General features: G+C 36.2%; 1 protein-coding gene and 1 long non-coding RNA gene across 3 annotated transcripts; both read left to right on the top strand.

Annotated features, from left to right (window-relative positions):
• The first annotated feature begins 12,253 nt into the window (after window positions 1-12,253).
• LOC112722626 (rhamnogalacturonan I rhamnosyltransferase 1) lies at window positions 12,254-16,294 on the top strand. 2 transcript variants are annotated; one of them, XR_003162756.2, is made up of 9 exons: window positions 12,254-13,305; window positions 13,396-13,463; window positions 13,545-13,633; window positions 13,731-13,896; window positions 14,049-14,338; window positions 14,479-14,683; window positions 14,769-14,926; window positions 15,200-15,847; window positions 16,034-16,294. XR_003162756.2 is itself a non-coding variant. In XM_025773722.3 (8 exons), the coding sequence occupies exons 1-8, from the start codon at window positions 12,948-12,950 to the stop codon at window positions 15,444-15,446; spliced, it is 1,581 nt and encodes a 526-aa protein (XP_025629507.1). In that variant the 5' UTR covers window positions 12,254-12,947; the 3' UTR covers window positions 15,447-16,028. The 2 variants fall into 2 exon arrangements, 1 of the variants encoding a protein (XP_025629507.1); XM_025773722.3 differs by lacking the exon at window positions 16,034-16,294 and having other exon boundaries at window positions 15,200-16,028.
• A 2-nt stretch (window positions 16,295-16,296) lies between these two features.
• On the top strand, window positions 16,297-18,250 carry LOC140176401 (uncharacterized). The gene is made up of 3 exons (XR_011867751.1): window positions 16,297-17,304; window positions 17,379-17,458; window positions 17,927-18,250. It is a non-coding gene; the product is annotated as an uncharacterized lncRNA (long non-coding RNA).
• The last annotated feature ends 1,013 nt before the right edge of the window (window positions 18,251-19,263 follow it).

Genomic DNA, 19,263 nt, shown 5'->3' on the forward strand with positions numbered 1-19,263 from the left:
TGAAGTCTTTGGACCTTTAGTCCGTATACCAGAAGATGTAAAACCTGTTGGATATAGATGGATATTTGTGAGAAAAAAAAATGAGAAAAATGAAGTTGTACACTACAAATCTCGACTTGTGCCATAAGGTTTTTCACAAAAGCCCAATATAGATTATGAAAAAACATATTTTCCTGTAGTAGATGCAATAACATTACGTTATTTGGTCAGTTTATCTACATACCATAAAATACATATACATCTAATGGACATGGTAACAACTTAGTTATACAGATCATTAAATCGTGATATCTATATGAAAGTTCCTGAATGACTAAAGATATCTAAACCATCTCATGAATATTCACAGGGGTTATACTCAGTAAAATTACAAAGATCTTTATATGGTCTAAAGCAATCTGGATGAATGTGGTATAATCGTCTTACTGAGTATTTGGTCAAAAATGGATTTCAAAATGATGATATCTGCCCATTGGTGTGAAATTTCTAAGCACAACTTACCAGTAAGTGCACCGGGTCGTACCAAGTAATAACTCATGGTGAGTGATTGTCGATCCCACAAGGATTAACAGACTAAGCAAGCAATGGTTGATTAGCTATTCTAGTTAGACAAAATGAAATGAGAGTTTTGAAGATCAAACGGATTAAAAAGCATTAAACTAAGAAATCCAATCTCCTCTAATTCAACCAACCGTCAATTCCTTGATCAGTCAATTGTATTAAAGGGTTAAGTCCAATTTCTTATTTAAAGCCACACAAATCCTATGAACCCAAGAATGATACAGTTATATGTCACGTACCACATTAAACCCAGATAATTAACAATTTATGAGAAAGTGGTTTCAAGATGTAATTCAAATGATATAGCTTTTCTAAGATTTGATAGAATTCAAGTTAGATTAGAGTTATTTTCCAATACTCACTAATCCGGAGGATGAAGAACGAAACCAATTCTTAAACAATAATCAATGCATTAACCAAGAGTAGAAAAACATATAATTATCAATCCATCAATGTAAATAGAGCTTCTAACCTTAACAATGGAGGTTTAGTTGCTCATGGTGTAGAAAACCCTAGTAGAGAAAAAAGTATAAAAGTGCGTAATGAAAATTAGGATAAAAGAAAGCTATGTTGATTTGTTTCACATATGGTCCCCACTTGATTCCATGCTATTGGCACTAAACGCCAGGTACTGGGCATTTAGCACTGGCCAAGCAGCAAACCTTGTTCGCAAAATTTGATCCTCGGTGCTAAACGCCGGTGGCTGGCCGTTTAGCGCCAGCTACCCAGAATGCTTGGCACGATTTACGAAGCTCCCGGCACTAAACGCCAAGTTGTGGCATTTAGCGCCATCAGTCCAAAAGAGAATTTTCTCGTTTAAGCTCTTGCAGCCGTGCGTACGCATAGCACATGGGTACGTGATGAGCGGATATTTTATACGCTTTTTGGCAGCATTTTCATATAGTTTTTATTATGTTTTGTTTAAGTTTTATTATATTTTCATAAGTTTTAGTGCAAAATTCATATTTTTGGATTCTACTTTGATTTGTTATGTTTTATGATAATTTCAGGTATTTTCTAGCTGAAACTGAGGAGTTTTAGCAAATTCTGATTCAGAGACAGAGAAAGGACTGCAGATGTTGTCGGATTCTGACCTCTGTGCACTTGAAGGAGCATTTCTGGAGCTACAGAAGTCCAAATGGTACGCTCTCAATAGCTATGGAAAGCTAACATCCAAGGCTTTCCAGAAAATATATAATAGTTCATACTTTTCTTTGGAAACGAAGGCCCAAAACTGGCGTTCAACGCCAGTCACCAGCCCCAGTCCTGGCGTCCAACACCCAGAAGGGAGCACTAGCTCGTGGCTTCAGTCAAGGTCAGCCCAAACACTCACCAAGTGGGTCCAGAAAGTGAATTTTCACACTATAGGACTAGTTTATCTTATTTCTGTAATTCTTAGTTATCATATTAGTATTTATAGAAGAATATCACCCTTGTTTGGGAGTACCGCCAATCTTCTTCCCCCACTTTTATTCGAATACTATTCTATGTACAGTATGAGTCACTAACCTCCTAGGTTAAGGTTAGAAGCTCTGCTGATTCTTATGAATTAATAATATCAATATTCCACTTCAATCTATGCTTGATTCTATTCTAAGATGTATCTTCGTTCTTCATCCTAATGGATTGGGAGTGTAACCTGACCGTCATCCCAATTCCACATGGGTTCTTGCGAGTCCTTGACGGGATAGTATTGAACCACCAGCTTGATTATACATCTCTTAGACGGCTAATCCACAGCTTCGTTGGGTACTTATCGAGACATTAGTACAGCCAAGGTGCAGGACGATTAGGGCCTTTGTGGTATAGACTATAACCAAAGGAGCAGCATTTCCTGATCCGAAAGATCCGACCTTGTCTGTGGTATTTTGAGTAGGATCACCAAGGGAATGGACTGCTAGAGCTTCACCCCCATTCAGATTGAATGACCCTGACCCGGCATTAATCATATACAGCCTGCCATGGAATGAATTAATTAGAAGTTGGAGTGGATGATGAGAAAAGTTGATTCAGAAGGATGAAGTATCTCCGAAGCCTCAACCGTTCTCATACCATTGATTTCACACCTATCTAGTAACGTTTTATTTATTTATCTGTTTTACGCGTTTTCTTGTGACAACTATATTTCTATCCGCTTGACTAAGATCTGCAAGGTATCCATTGCTTGCTCAAACCAACAATCTCCGTGGGATCGATCCTCACTCACCTGAGGTATTATTTGGACGACCCAGTATACTTGCCGGTCTATCTGTGCGAAATGTGCGGAGTCAGTTTCGTGCACCAGTACGCATGACTTTCCTTGTTGCTCCAGTGATGCGTACGCATGCATGATGCGTACACATGAGGCTCCTTTACTTCTTCATGCACTTTTCTATCAATTTTTCATCAGAATTCTACCGAAAATTAATCAAAAACCACAAAACTCAAAGTAGCATCTAATGGGGGATAATCCACTAAAATCCTCTAACAAATTAACAGAAGACTGTATAAAATATATAGAAAAGATACTAATGATGTTCTTGCATCACAACACCAAACTCGAAGTGTTGTTTGTCCTCAAACAACTTGAATAATGAAAACTAAGAATTGGTTTGGTTAGAAGTTGAAGTTCCATTGAAGCTCATGCTTGTCCTAAAAGTGAGGTTTTTCAATCATTGTGATCATGAGTGCATCCTTACTTATCATTATTTCTTAAAATTTGGGAATATCAACACCTCAAAGGAACTAAAACCTGGATGATGTTATGAAATCTCACTCCCATTAAGTCTATATTGATCTTTGAATTCCTTTCTTGTGAACTTAGAGATAACATTTCTGTTGACAACTCTAAATGCTCCGTCTCAAGGCAACTCTTAATAGTGAGTGTTCGATCGGTAATTCCAGACCAGTTGGTTCAAGTTATCGGGTGATATAGCACCCCGCAGATCTACTTACTTAAGCCTCTCTTTGACACATTCGCACCACAAGCATATAACTGAGATTTTGATTCCAAACATCGATGTCCAAAGCCTCTTTGGACTGCTAAATGTCTTGTCTCAAGGTGGCTTGTGTAACGGATTTTTAATCGATAATCCCGGACTAGTTAGTCCAAGTTGTCAGGTGATGAAACACCCTCGGATTTAATCACCCAATCCGTCCTTGAACAATAAACACTACAGGAACATATTTGGGTCTCAGTTATTGATACTCAGAGCTTTGAAACTTAGCTTTCTTCTGATCTTGTCATCATTTTTTTCTTGTTCTTTCTTTTTCTCTCTTTTTCTTATTTTTCTTTTTACTTCTTTTGGTTCAAGGATTAACCTCTTGCTCATTTGTGGAGGTTTCATAACACTTCTCTAAATTCTTGTTCCTCAAGATTCAACATTCCTCTTTATTTAAGGAACTTTACACATTATTCTCTTAATGCCATCATAATCACAATTATAAATACCACTACATACAATGTAACAAGACAATAGTAAAAAAAACTCAAATTTTAACCATAAATACCACTTCTTTTTCTTTTTTAAATACTTCTTGAGGATACTACATAAGCTCATTGAAAATAAAAATACAAAACCAACAATAAACTAAAAACTAAAGGAAATAGAAACTAAGAGCCATGCACTAAATAATAAATATCAGAAACAGAAAATAGAAAAATAACATAAGCATAACGAAAATGGAAATAAGATGAAAAGAACTCAACCACCTCAGTCATGGCGGTGGCCATCTCCCTCCTTAGGTTGTGCTCTATATGGTCCTCTCAGACGCCTTGTGTCTTGCCTCACTTGGCGAAGCTTGTGGTACTGGCTCTCTTACTCAACCACAATCTGATGGAGGAAGGTGTCGTAGCTATCCTGACTGACCTGCATCTGCTCAAGTGAGGAGATCAGCTGCTGCCAGTATTCCTGAGGTGCGAATTAGTGCTCTTGAGGCACAAAAGGTGGTGGAGGAGCTTGTTGAGTTTCTTCTTTGGCTTGTCCTCCCCTTGGGACCCTAGCATACTCTCTTTCATGCTCCATAGTCTTCCTTGAAATCAGCCACTCAATGGGAATAGGAAAATTATTATCCAATCGGACCTCCGTGACCTCACAAAGCCAGAAAATAAGGTGGGTGAAGGCTAGCTTCGCATGCGTGGAGGAGTTGGAGGCAATGCTATAGAGTTGTTGTGGAATAATGTCCTCCACCACCACCACCTCATAACCGATCATGATACAGTGGATCATGATGGCTCTATCCACTGTGCACTCAGATCGGTTGCTAGTCGGGATAATAGAGCGTTGGATGAACTCCAACAATCTCCTAGCAACTGGCTTAAGGTCATGCCGGCTCAACTGGTTCAGCTGTCCATCTGAACTCAACCTCCACTAAGCTCCCGGAAGGCAAATGTCAGCAAGCACTTGGTCATACCTCCGGTCTCAGCTCATCCTCTCACTGTAAGTCTCCAAACCACAATTTGGAGGTGGTAGTCGAAAGGCTGCCCTAACCATTCTTGGATTGAAGTCCAAGACCTTCTCCCTCATATAGGTTTGATAGTCCTTCTCATTTACCCCACGAACAATATCCTTGTAGGTAATTCATACATTACCTCAGAAATTGCCAACCTCTCCTCTCTATTTGTTGCCGAATTTCCGAATATTCATTCGGCTTGAGGTCAAAATTCACTTTTGGGATCACCTTCTTTTTTTATTATGATCTTAAAAAAGTACTCCTCATGTAACTTGGAGGAGAACCTTCAAAATTTCCGGATTGTGGTGCCTTTCCCTTTTTCTTCCTTGAAGAAGATTCGCTTCCATTTGGTTTCATTGATAAAAAAATAAAAAGAGAGTGGTTGCGACAACACCAAACTTAAAAGTTTGCTTGTACTTGAACAAAAAAAAAGAAAAGAGCTAAGAGGGGAGGGAGGTTCGTTTATGGCTTAGAAGGGGAAAAGTGGTGTGGAAAAAAAGGAGAAAGAAGAAGATAGAGGAAGAAGAAGAAAAAGGAGCGGAGGTTGGGTTTGTGGAAGGGGAGTGGGTGTGGTGGGAATAGAAAGAGAAGATAAAGAAGGGGTGAGAGAGAGAGTAAGGGACGTGTATGTGGAGGATAGAAAAAAAAGAAGAAAATGATGAAGGAATATGGTTGTTGTGTGGAAGATAAGGTGGGGTGGGAGGGTATTTATAGGGAAGAGGAAAAAAGGAAAAGGGGAAAAGGGAGAGAGAAGTGGAAACGGTTGGGGGGGTTTATGGAGGGGTTGGTGGGGTGTATTGGAAAGAGGAGAAAATCTTGGGGAATGATGGAATTGGTAAGATAGGTATGGGAAAAAGGAGAGATTTGATGGGATAGGGAGAGGGTATGGGAAACGAAGAAGTGGGAGAGAATTAGGGGGGAGTTGGTGGGGATTTGAATTCAAAAAGAGTGGTGGAGCTGGTTGCAGCGTACTAGGCGCTAAACGCCAGGTTGTGGGCGTTTACCGCCACTCCACCCGAATGAAATTTATTTGTTCACGTGCATTCGGCGCTAAATACCAAACCTCTAGCGTTTAGTGCCAACCTCTTTTTTTTCACCCCTGGCACTAGACGCCAGGGTTCTAGAGGCCAATTCCCTTTAGCTGCTTGCACCCTGGCGCTAGACGCCCAAAACTGGCGTTAAACACTAGGGAGGCAGTGGCAATTTCCCAAATTGCGTGCCTTCTAGTGCTAAACGCCCAGATCTGGCATTTAACATCCAACCATCAAAACCAAATTCCTCCATCACGGAGCTCTCTGCTCCATCCCAAACACACCTGCTCCTGTTCTGGTCAAAATGCATAACTTGAATAATGTTAAAAATAAGGAAAACTATGAGAGATGAAATTGAAACCATTAAAATGCGAAGAATAAAACATAACTAAAGGATACTAAAGGTGTTGGGTTGTCTTCCAACAAGCGCTTCTTTAATGTCACTAGCTTGATGGTTCACCCCTGCCGTTAAGGAGGAGATTGATCATATTGATTCAATTCTTCTCCTCTCACAGTGAATCTTCTCCTTGTATCCTTATGAATTAACTCGACATGCTCCAGAGAGAGAATCTTGTTCACTGTATAGAGCAATGTTGAATGGTGAGTCAACACGACTTTCAATCCAGGAGAAAAATCTTCAATGGGGATCTTCCTGTTCCTCCAAGAATTTAGAGGCTTGCTCGTCCTTGTGTTCAGCAACTAAGTTCTCCACTTTGGGTTGATCAATCATGGTATGTGCAGGGAGAGAGGGAGTAGACTCCCCAAAGTCTTTGGCTTCTTTCATGCTTTCTCCAGCTGGGCTCTTCCTCGCGAGAAGGTTGAGTCTCCATCTCTTTTTCACTCATCACATAGATGGTCTTATATTTCTTTCTCGAATTTGGAATTGTATCACTGGAGAATGTACTAGGAGGTCTTTCAGCATTTTGCTTGCTCAACTGTCCTATCTGCACCTCTAAATTTTGAATTGAAGCTCTAGTTTTCTGTATGAAACTATGAGTGGTCTTGGAGAGTTCTGCTAATGATGCTTCCAATGCTGAGGTATCCTGAGCAGCTGGGTTGGATTGTGTGATTAGAAGAATTGATGTTGCTGGTTGAAAGGATTTTGCCGGTTGAACTGGTTTTGGTGGGTTGTTGTTGTTGAAGTTGGACTACCTTCGATTCTGGTTTTGATTTTACCAGCCAAAATTCGGGTGATTTCTCTATCTCGGGTTATATGTCTTGAAAAAGGGATCATTATTAGCCGATTTTGAAGAATTACCCATGTAATTAACTTGCTCAAGAGGGGATTGCTCATAACCATAGCTTCCAAATTGAAACACTCCACCACTCATATCAAAAGAAGAATCTTGGGTAGCAACAGATGATACTTACATACCCCCAAATGTTGAGTGATGGCGGCAATCTATTGAGACATAGCTTTGTTCTGAGCCAAAATAGCATCCAAGGCATCCAACTCCATGACACCTTTATTCATCAAACAACATACACAGAAAAGATCTTGAAGAGATTTTATATGGATAAGTCACATTCATTAATTACCCCAATGATCATAAGGTCTTTGGATGTGGAAAAGGATCATTCCGTCCTAAAGAATAAAATGAAGATATCCTTGGTCATGAAGTACCATATCTTAGTGCCATTGGAGTACTAATGTACCTTGCTAATAATACACGACCTGACATATCATTTGCTGTGAATTTACTAGTAAGGTATAGTTTCTCTCCGACCAAAAGACATTGGAATGGGATCAAATAAATCTTTCGATATCTTCATGGAACAGTCATATGAGACTGTTTTATCCATATGAATCCAAGTCACAATTAGTTGGCTATGCAAATGCAGGATACTTGTCTAATCCACACAAAGGAAGATCTCAAACAAGATACCTATTCATATATGGTGATACAGCTATGTCATGGAGGTCCATAAAACAAACAATAGCAGCAACATCCTCTAATCATGCTGAAATACTCGCGATACATGAGGCAAGTCGCGAGTGTTTTAGCTCAGGAGTTTAATCCAATATATTTTGTCATCATGTGGACTGATTGACCATAAAATAACTCCAACTGTTTTGTTTGAAGATAATACAGCATGCATTGCTCAACTTAAGGGTGGATACATCAAAGGTGATAGAACAAAGTATATTTCTCCCAAATTATTCTTCACTCATGACATTCAAAATCAAGGAACAATTGATGTCTAACAGATCTGCTTAAGCGATAATCTGGCAGATTTATTTACAAAGTCACTTCCAAAATCTTCCTTTGAAAGATTGGTACATCAGATTGGGGTGCGCCGATTTCGAGATATTAAATAATATCGATAAGAGGGGGAGGCTGTACTCTTTTTTCTTTGGTCAGGTTTTTGTCCCTGATGAGTTTTTCTTGACAAGATTTTTAGTGAGCTAGCTTTAATCACAAAGGATATTATACTATTTTTCATTCACTAAAATTTTTTCCTATTGGATTTTTGTTTAATAAGATTTTGATGAGGCATATTCTTAATAGACATCCAAGGAGAATGTTACCATATAGATATCTACTCAGTGTCCATTCAGCATAACTTATTCCTCTAATCAAATATTTTTAGGCGGTACAAACATTAAATGGTAGGCGGTACAAGATTTTCAAAATTAAAAAAATTAACATTGCATGTGTATAAATATGGACAAAGACTAAGACAATAAATACACTACCACAAATATAAAATACTTTTCTTTCTTTATCTCTCTATACATACCACAAATATATAATATTTACTATATTGAGATAATAATATTAATAAATATTAATATTAAAATCTTTTATATTCTATCTATATTTTTTTATTTTATATTTATTTCTTCTTCCATATTTATTTATTTTACAACATTAAGCACAAATATTTATTTATTTATTTATTTTTACCGAAGATATGGAGACTCGAATCCGCAACCTCTTAATTGAGTATGGGGAGACTATGCCACTTGAGCTATTGCTTCTTGGCTCTTTTAAAATTTGAAAAGATATGTGACTCGAACCCGCTACCTCTTAATTGAGTATGGGGAGTCTATGTCATTTGAGTTATAACTCATTTTTTAATCACACTAACCCTCTTAATTAAGCACATATATTTATACCATAGCATGATCGTGATAAATGAATTTATGCATGCAAAATTAATCATAGAAGGAGCACGCAGCACCCTCAAATCAAATGAACTGGATGTACTATCCCTAGAAGAGGGTTAGTGTGACCAAACTGTGACATATATTTTACCATCAACTTGAAAACTCGTTTTATTTTTCATTCAACAAAAAAGTATAATTGTTTCCTCCAAAGGACACAACAATGTACCAATAGGGACAAGGGAAATCTTTTAATATTGCCACGCAGATGATTGCATTATGAGCCATACCCATCTTCTTCTTTCTGATCTATGGCTCCATTTTTTTTTTTTTTTTGTTTTATTATAGTTATTATTTGCTCGAAATTTCCTAGACTTGTAAAATTTTAATGAGATAAAAACAAATTTATATAAGCCAAGAATGCGTGTAAGTTAGTAGCCAACTATATAGGTATGCAAATGAGCTATAGTTTTATAAAATAACTAATGCATTATTGCATTCTATTGATGCATGTGTATGAAAAAATTGTTTTATTTTATTATTTAAAGTTAAATTTAAAACATTCTAATTTTAAAAATGAGTAAAATATCATTTTTATTTTTATATGTTTAAGATAAGTCTCAAAATTATTTAATAATATTAATTTTTTATAATAGATAATTATTCAATTTAAATTTTACTCTTAATAAAAAATAAATTTACTTAAAACAAAAATAATATAGTTAAAAATAATATACTTAGATGTAACAAAAAATAATTAAATAATTATCTATCATAAAAATTAATATTATTAAAAGGTAAAATTAAAATTAATTTTAAAGATAAAAATCAAGTTTAATTAAATTAAATATTAAAAAATTTGGTACATTAGAAACAAAAAATTGCATAATTTGTACTTTATTATACATGTACTATGTTTTTTTTTTCGAAAATATATCTACTAGCCATTCTACAAAAATAAAATTAAAAAAAAATTACTTAGAATAAAAATAATGTGATTAAGAATAATTTACTTAGATGTGATTAAAAAATAATTGAATAATTATGTATCATAAAAAAAATTATTTAAATAAAATTTATTTAAATTAAATATTAAAAAAATTTAATTAATATATTAGAGATAAAATGGTATAATTCATTACTGTATATATAGCATGTTCTTTTTTTACTTTTTCCAAAAGTCTATCTACTAATGAGTAAAAATTTTAAATTCGTAATGTAATTTATTCCATTAAAAATTACTTTCATTATATTTTATTTGTCCCAATATTTTTATCTTATTTAAATTTCTAACATTTTAAAATGTCTTAATATTGTTTTACCATGTAACTCTATTATCAAATCACTAACAATAGAATAACATTGAACTAGTATTAAAATGTTAAAAACTTTTTTTTTTGTGACTGAAATGTTAAAAACTTAAATAAAACAATTTAAACATGAGATAATTTTAAAATTTATTCCAAATGTTAAGGAAAAAATATAATTTGTTCTTTTAAAAATTACAAATTTTGCATTATCAATCATATTACCTTATATATTATTATTGACCTAATTATTTTAAAAAAATATTATTTATGATTTAAAACATATAGTTAATCAATAAATTAATGTTGTAATTTTTAAATTTTTGTTATTATAATATCTCAAAAATAAATTTAATAAAAAGATATACTAAGAAGGACGGACACAGAGAATATTAATAACAGAGTTTAGTAGTGGGAAATGGGTATGCATAAGATTATGGCCTATATAAATTAATGAGGCAAGAATATCACACGCAAATGACGTGCAAGAGCCAAGGATGGCACCGCAAGAATGAATTTTGATGGATCATGCTTTCAACTTCCACGAGGCTAAGTGCATGCATTCTCAAATTAGTATAATAAAGAAAAATCAATTTGAATTGTTCACTCGTCTCTTTAAGTAAGTGTTGAAGGTTTGAATCCTGCTTTGTGTATGCAACAACCAATTAGACGAATTAATTCTTAATGTATCGAATTGGAGCATACCGTAGGAAACAAAAAAAAAATACATATCTTGTTTGTACGATTTATTACAACGTCTTCTTTAAACATTGGTTCACATTACATTTTAATCGATATTTTAGTTTGTATCTTTAAAGATTTTATAAAAGTGGACAAAGAGAAATTGAAAGTAAGGCTAACCCTTTATTATTATTATTATTATTATTATTATTATTATTATTATTATTATTATTATTAATGTACAGTGTGTTACTTTTAAAAGTATCTTGGAATAAAAGTGATATATATCAGGATGCGTTTATAGATCTATATTTATATCTATATAATATATAATGGTATGTAATTCGAACTCAAGACTTTTAATTTAGAATATAAATTACATTACCATTTTGGCTAATTTTATATTGATATTTCATACACTTAATTTATAATAAAAGGTGGATTATAGGTAATACACTAGTATTAATAATATGACTTTAACTATTGTACTATGATTTTATCCAATTAATTAGATTTTTTATCCTTTTTTTAAGAAATAGCCAATTAAGTTAAATATTTTGTTAATCTTACAGTACATACATTATTGAATATAAATATATGTTAAAAATTAGAAATTAAATCTCAATATCATTTTGTATCTTATAGTAAAAATAATTTTAAAAAAATATGTTTAATATTATTTTTCACTAGAGCTTCTCATAAAAATTGTAATTTAATTTCTATCAGTTTATACCTAATTAAATATGATGTCCCATGAGGCCATAACATAACTTTTACTAAGTGGAAGGGAAAAAACTAAAAAGGGGTGTGTATCTGAATGGGACCCAAGAGCAATTGCAGTCTAAGATAGCAATCGAGCACTCACCGTAGAAAGAGTGGGGTCCTCAAAGAGGGTCATTTAAGATACTGACACCTGGCCCAGCACCCCCTATCCTATGGCCCCAAATTAATGAACCGTTCGGAAATGGAATCCGCTACATCTTAACGGCGGAACCGACACTCTGGCTGACGGAAGCTTAACGGCGAGTCTTGTCAACATGTACGACTCGGTCGTCTGGTGCTGACTCATATCTTTTTGTGAATTTACCTTATCGTCAATGTACCATTTCCCGCTATTCCGCCCAATTTATCGCACATTTATTTCTTTCTATTTTTGGGGAATCAAGCTTTAAAGTGAAAATATATTGTAGCAAAACCTTGCTCTACTATATACTCTCAAATCTCTACCCAAGTGCATGTAAATATTTTTCTGTTAAAACTAAAAATTAGAGTAGTTATGACATTGAATTGGTAGAAAAATAGAATATAGTGTCGGCACATTTAGAAGGGACGCGAATAAATGGGGAGCACCTACCGCCGCTCCACACGAAAGAAAGCCCAGAATGATAAAGGCACACGTGTCATAGTGAAGATGAGGACACGTAGACAGTGATAGAGCAGCCAACCTGAGAAGGGCTTTTAAACTGAACCATGGTTAAGCATGTGTCAATGACCAATGGCAAATGTCGTTTATGCGTTTTGAAGAGCGTAGCGTTTTATTCTCTCTCTCACACGCTGGACACCCCACACCTACACCCTCACACACCTACGCTAATTCATTTCATTTTTTCTCTTTTTTTTTTCTCTCACACACTCGCCGGCCATTCCCGCCGATCACTAAACGACGCATCCTGCAGACATTCATTCGAAGATCGATCTTGTTAGTTGCGTGACATTGTGGCGGATGCTGGTGGATTCGTGGCCGTTACAGGCAAGGACGACGGATCTTGGATTGAATCTGGCATTTTAGGGTTATGAAGGGGGAGGAAGAGGAGGAGGCATTGTGAGATGTGCAGGCCGGAGAGGACCAGCAGCAGCAGCAGCAGCAGCAATTGCCAAGATTTAGTGTGGATGGGTGTGAGGGTGGAGAAGGGAGGGAGAGGCTCTTCTAACGGTTCGTCGTCGTCGGTGGCGGCAGCGTCGAGATCGAGGATGAAGATGTGGATGATTAGGGCGACGACGTCGGTGCTTGTCTGGACCTGCGTGGTGCAGTTGACGACGCTGGGTGAGATGTGGGGTCCAAGAGTCTTGAAGGGTTGGCCTTCTTGTTTCACTCATGATTCTTCTTCTTCTTCTGCTGTCAGTGCCCTTGATTTCGATTCCCAACTACTTCCGTCTCCGCGTCCCGTTCTTCTCCCTCCCAAGAGTATCTTTTCTTTTTCTCTTTCTCTCTCTCTCTCTCTTTCTCTTCTTTCATCACTTCCATTCATCTCAATTGATCTTTTCTTTTCTGCAGGAGTTTATAAGAACAATGGATACTTGATGGTGTCGTGCAATGGAGGACTCAACCAAATGAGAGCAGCGGTGACTGTTCTTCTTTCTATGTTTTTGCACTGATCCCATTTGCTCATTGGATTTCCTCTAATGTATAACTGCGTTTTACAGATATGTGACATGGTGGCCATTGCCAGATATCTAAATGTCACGCTTATCGTCCCTGAACTCGATAAAACTTCCTTCTGGGCTGACCCTAGGTGACTCTTCCATTCTTTCTTTGAATGCTGTTTGGGTTGCTTGCTTCTTTACAGGGATGACTTCTTAATAACTCTTCCTTTTACTTTGATTTCGTAGTGAGTTCCAAGACATATTTGATGTTGATCATTTTATTACATCCTTGAGAGATGAGGTCAGGATATTGAAAGAGTTGCCTCCTAGACTCAAGCTGAGAGTGGAAAGAGGAATGGTTTACACCATGCCCCCAATTAGTTGGTCTGACATTTCTTACTATAAGAATCAGGTCAGCTTATACCATCCCTGGTACTATAAGTTGGGGTCAGAAACATATGTTATCCTAAACATTACCAGATAGCATGTTTTTGTGACTTGATTATGTTTTTTTCTGTTCTATGGTCAGTTAGTCTAAAGCAAATGGCATATTTGTTGTTATAGATTCTGCCCCTGATACAAAAGTACAAAGTTGTGCATTTAAATCGAACCGATGCTAGGCTGGCAAATAACGGTCAACCTCTGGACCTTCAGAAGCTGCGATGCCGTGTTAATTTTAGTGCTCTGAGATTTACTCCTCAGATAGAGGAGTTGGGCAGAAAGGTCATCAAGCTTCTGAGGCAAAATGGTCCATTTATGGTGCTTCATCTGAGGTATGAAATGGATATGTTGGCGTTTTCTGGCTGTACTCAAGGTTGCAACAGTGATGAGGTGGAAGAGTTGACAAGGATGAGGTGAGCAGTAACTTGCATACTTCATTTGTTTTGTAATTCTCAATTCAGATTTCATTTTCAACTAACTAATGTGCAGATCAATAGGACATAGGAGAATTGATGCAAGTCTCAAACATTTTCAATTTTCTATGCATTGACAGATATGCTTATCCCTGGTGGAAAGAAAAAATAATCAACTCTGATTTGAAAAGAAAAGATGGCCTATGCCCTTTGACACCCGAGGAGACTGCTCTAACGCTTAGGGCTCTTGACATTGATCGGAACATTCAAATCTACATTGCAGCTGGAGAAATATATGGCGGGGAAAGGAGAATGGCTAGTCTTGCAAAGGACTACCCAAAATTGGTAAATTTGAAGTTCAAACATGGTAATTGGAACGTTTCTTATTGTTTAATGATGCTAAGTTTGCCTTTGTTCTTTGTTGAAACAGGTCAGGAAGGAAACACTGTTGGAACCATCTGACCTTCAGTTCTTCCAGAATCATTCATCTCAAATGGCGGCATTGGATTATCTTGTCTCATTAGAGAGTGATATATTTGTCCCCACATACGATGGAAATATGGCCAAAGTAGTTGAGGGCCATCGCAGGTACATTCTGCTGAAGCAATGTGATTTCCAAGATTATTTCTTCTCTAGGAATATCTGTTGCTGTTAAAATCCTAGGAATAAAGATTTCTTTGTAGTGAATAACAATTTTTGTATCTGCGTCTTCTGGGAGACAAATCGGACTTGATGAGAGATGATGCAAACAGCTTTTTCTTTCTGGCATAATTTTCTAGTACCATTGTTTTGTTCCGATTCTTATGATTCTCAGAACTTCTCTGCCAATTGACATGACTTGTACCTCCAATGCATGTGCAGATACCTTGGGTTCAAGAAGACGATATTGTTGAACAGAAAGCTCCTAGTTGATCTGATAGATCAGTACCATAATGGAGTACTGGACTGGGATACATTCTCTTCAGCCGTAAAGAGAGCTCACGCTGATCGTATGGGTAGTCCAACCAAAAGGTTGGTAATCCTCGACAAGCCCAAAGAAGAGGATTATTTTTATGCGAACCCACAGGAGTGTTTAGAATCATCAGTTGATCTGCTGAGTAGTACGTAGTAGTAATGCATCCAGAAAAACGCTGGAATTCACTTGTGCCATCACCTCCTGGTGCACTTGGTTCTCTACCACAGATAGTGAATTAGTTCTCTATGCAGTTTTAGCAAAGATGACGGCTTTTGTATCAAAGAGTCAGTCATGGTGACTCGAAAAAGAGAGATGGTTGGGTTTGGGGAGGGATCTATAACATTCATGACAGCTCTAGTCAAGGGAAGCAAAGCAAGCCGGGGAATACTTTATATTTTACATATGCAAATAATCATCCATCACATTCATGTATAGAAGCTACCCTGCCATTACGGGGTGAGAGCAGTTTATACTGCATTGTACACGGAGGAATTGAATTCATATACAAATTTGGATTTACTGGAACTGCCGTTCGTGGAAAGCTTAATACATTGGTACTTGCCTCTGTTTTTAGGATATAAATATATAAGTTTTGTTCCCATTTTTTTCTTCTTTTTTTTTTTTTTTTTGCTTTTTCCTTTGCCTCCTTTCTCTTTATCCTGCCATCATTCACACTATAAAATTTGTTTGTTGATGTATTATTCCCGCTAATTTGATATTCTTTTGTTTTGTCTATTCAGGGACCATGATCCTTTTTTTTTTCTTTTTGGTATTCTCTGTAAGCCTATGTTTACGTTGACATTGATTACTAGATTGGCATTTCGAATAGATTCTTAATTGGATAATTTCCTAAATGCCATCTTATGCCTCAAACTCTAGTAATTTGATAACTTCCTAAATGTCTAATACTTATGGCTATGGCCCTTGGATATGGAACTCATGTATTGGGATTCTATAGCATATTGAATTTTGATAAGATGGACCTTGGTGTATGGTTAAAATTGTTTCATTCCTTAGACACTATATGAACCCCCACCATCCCCAGAGAGGGGTGAAAAAACAACCAGAGGCAGCCACTAGTTAAAAAGTGGTCCAATTGGGCGTTTGATTTATTCCATTATACCTCCATTGATGATTGGATGTGTGGATGGAGGAATAATGCTTAGTTACAATTGCTTTTGACGTATTATCGAGATGGCTATTTTTATTGAAGTTTGAAGCATGATATACTGGTATTTCAGTATCTGACTATTTTTATGCGGCATATCGGCATATCACCCTTCCGTTGGCTATTTTATTTTATTTTATTTTATTCTCCACCTAGTCTCCTTTTGAGCTGGACCTTGAAGGAGTTCCACCGCTGGCAATTGTTTTTTTGAAAAATGACAGTGTCATTAAAATTTATTATTTTTTTGTTATTATTTAGTAATCAATTTAATTTTTTTAGTTTAGTTTTTTTAGTTAAGGTTATGAAAACCGATTCGAACTGATTAGTCGAATCGGTCGGTTGAACCAATAGAAAAAACGGTTCAGATAAATGTCAAAATCGAAAAATTTAAAAATCGTCATTGACCTGTCGAATCGGCTAAGAACCGGTCGGTCAAACTGAATCGCAACTCGGCCGGTTTTCTGAATTTCACCAAATCGCCATCGTTTGGGTTGAGGAACCCTACCCAACGTCCCATCCCTAACTCTCCAAAACAGCACTCCCATTAGGCCATCCCCCTTCCTCTCATCGTCATCGAGCTCCTCCCTCACTTCCGTCCAGCCACCGGCAAGCCATCGCCGTCATCGCAGCTTGGAGCTTCGAAGCCACCGTCGCAACGTGGTTCCCCTCCATCGTGCAGCCATGCTTGAGCTTTGAAACCACCAGCCTCGCCTCCTGCCTCCGTCGCGCAGCCATTGTCCTGCCGGTGCCAGCTCTGTTCCACCGCCTCAGTCCTTTGGTCGTGCCCTATCCCCGTCTCCCCTTCTTGCTGCTGATCTGCGCTGCTCTAGCATCTTGTTCTAGGTATTAATTTTTTTTAAACTATAATTGTTGTTGAGACTTGAATCATGCTCTTATCCCTCGCAACACTTTCAAAGCCACGCTTCACTTAAGGGACACTCTTCAAGCCGCCAAGGATTTCCTCACCTTCGTTGCTGATTGTAGTAAGATTTTCATGGTTTGTTATTCTAATCTCCCCTTTAATTCAATTTATTTTTTTTCCCAAATAATCCATCAATTTTCAGAGAGAGGCTTAATCTTTTGCAAGTTCTTGAAAGGGACCAAATTATGACTAAGTACTTCGAAATTGAGGAGGTGGGAAGCTTAGACTATATAAAATAATAATAATTAGTAACACATTAAAATAAAGGTTCGAGAGCCTTCTGATTAAAATAATATCATCATATATGGTATTATATTAATGCACAAAAACGATGAAGTTAAAGAGCAGGTTTGTATATATTTGCATCATAGTGATCTTACTCATTACTCAACTCAATCAATGCCACTATTTGCTCATGTTGTTTAATTCTACCTATGAATCAAGGTTGAGCTAGTTCTTGCTCAGTTCAAAAGATGTCCATGCTATTGAAGAAGATAAAAAATTATGTTCAAATTGAAAAACTAGTTGTGTATGATACTGTAGGAGGAAAGGGTCATTCTTCAAAATCCAGCAAACAAGTCGCAAATGAAAAGAATCATCAGACGCCTGTTATCTTGATGATTTTCGATGTCTTGTTTCTCTTGAATTGATGAAGAATCATGTCATTGTTTCAATTGGAGAGGTATGCATGTATTTTTTATCTTCTCTGTAGGCATATTTATAGTTTGTATTTAAATGAGATGATACTATTGGTTTATGTTTTAGGGGGTTTATTTATATTTTTATTATTTTATTATAAAACGATTTTTTTTGTTGAACCACGATCGAATTGGTTGAACCAATAAATTATTAAATTAATAGTTAGAATGGTTCGATGACTGATTCAGTTTTCTTAACCTTGCTTTTAGTCTAATAATCTAACAACGTATCTTATCTCATACTTTTAAATATTGATAGTTAACTGATGATAAAAAATAATAAATTTTTGATAATTTTCTAATGTTCCTTCCATTTCTATTTTAAAATATCTAATTCCCTTATTTTCATATGTTACTACAAAGATCATATCCTTTGTTTGATATATGGTAAGAGTTAAAAATGTTAAAACGAATCAAAATTAAACTCATATTTTATGTAATTACGGAAACTCTCTACAATTCTCCCATTTTGAACATAGTCAAATTTTTTTTGAATAAGAGAGCTCAACACAATAAAGTGGAGCGACAAATAAGTCAACAATTCAACAAGAATAAGAAAATAAAGACAAAAATCTCCTTAATGTCATCTCCGACATTGCCATCAACAACAAAAAGGATCTAGACTATTCCATTTTCTATAACTGTTTAAAGATTCCTGAAATACCACCTCTGCAGTTGCCTCCTTGTTATTAAAGATTCGTCTGTTTCTCTCGAACCAAATGTTCCAAATAACCGAGAAAAAGTAAATGAGTCATTTGTTGCGCTCTACCTTCCTGTTAGCAGCACAATTGAAAGTAGCAAATTCAAGTCATTTTCATTGTTTGTAGTCCATTGTATTTATTTTCATTTAGTAGTACTAGTGGATCACCAGATCAAACAATCTACTAGAATAATTCCAACTCCTAATTTTTGAACAGGCAAAAGGTGGGCAGACAACCACCACCACCCGAAACTGAGAATCCAGTAGGTGGTTGCCAAATTAGGATTTACACATTCAATAAGAAAGATTGAATTAAAATTGAGGCAATAAAACTTTGGAGTTTGGAACTATATTATTTGAGCACGTGTGCCAATTAATGGATTTTGTCAAATCAACGCATTTCGGACAGAGAACAATGGAGTCGAACGCGAGAGAATAATCTATTTGGGAAATTGAATCTGAAGTAGATCCCAATAAAAATT

This window comes from Arachis hypogaea, chromosome 11 (assembly GCF_003086295.3).
Source record: "Arachis hypogaea cultivar Tifrunner chromosome 11, arahy.Tifrunner.gnm2.J5K5, whole genome shotgun sequence".
Taxonomy (NCBI): Eukaryota; Viridiplantae; Streptophyta; class Magnoliopsida; order Fabales; family Fabaceae; genus Arachis; species Arachis hypogaea.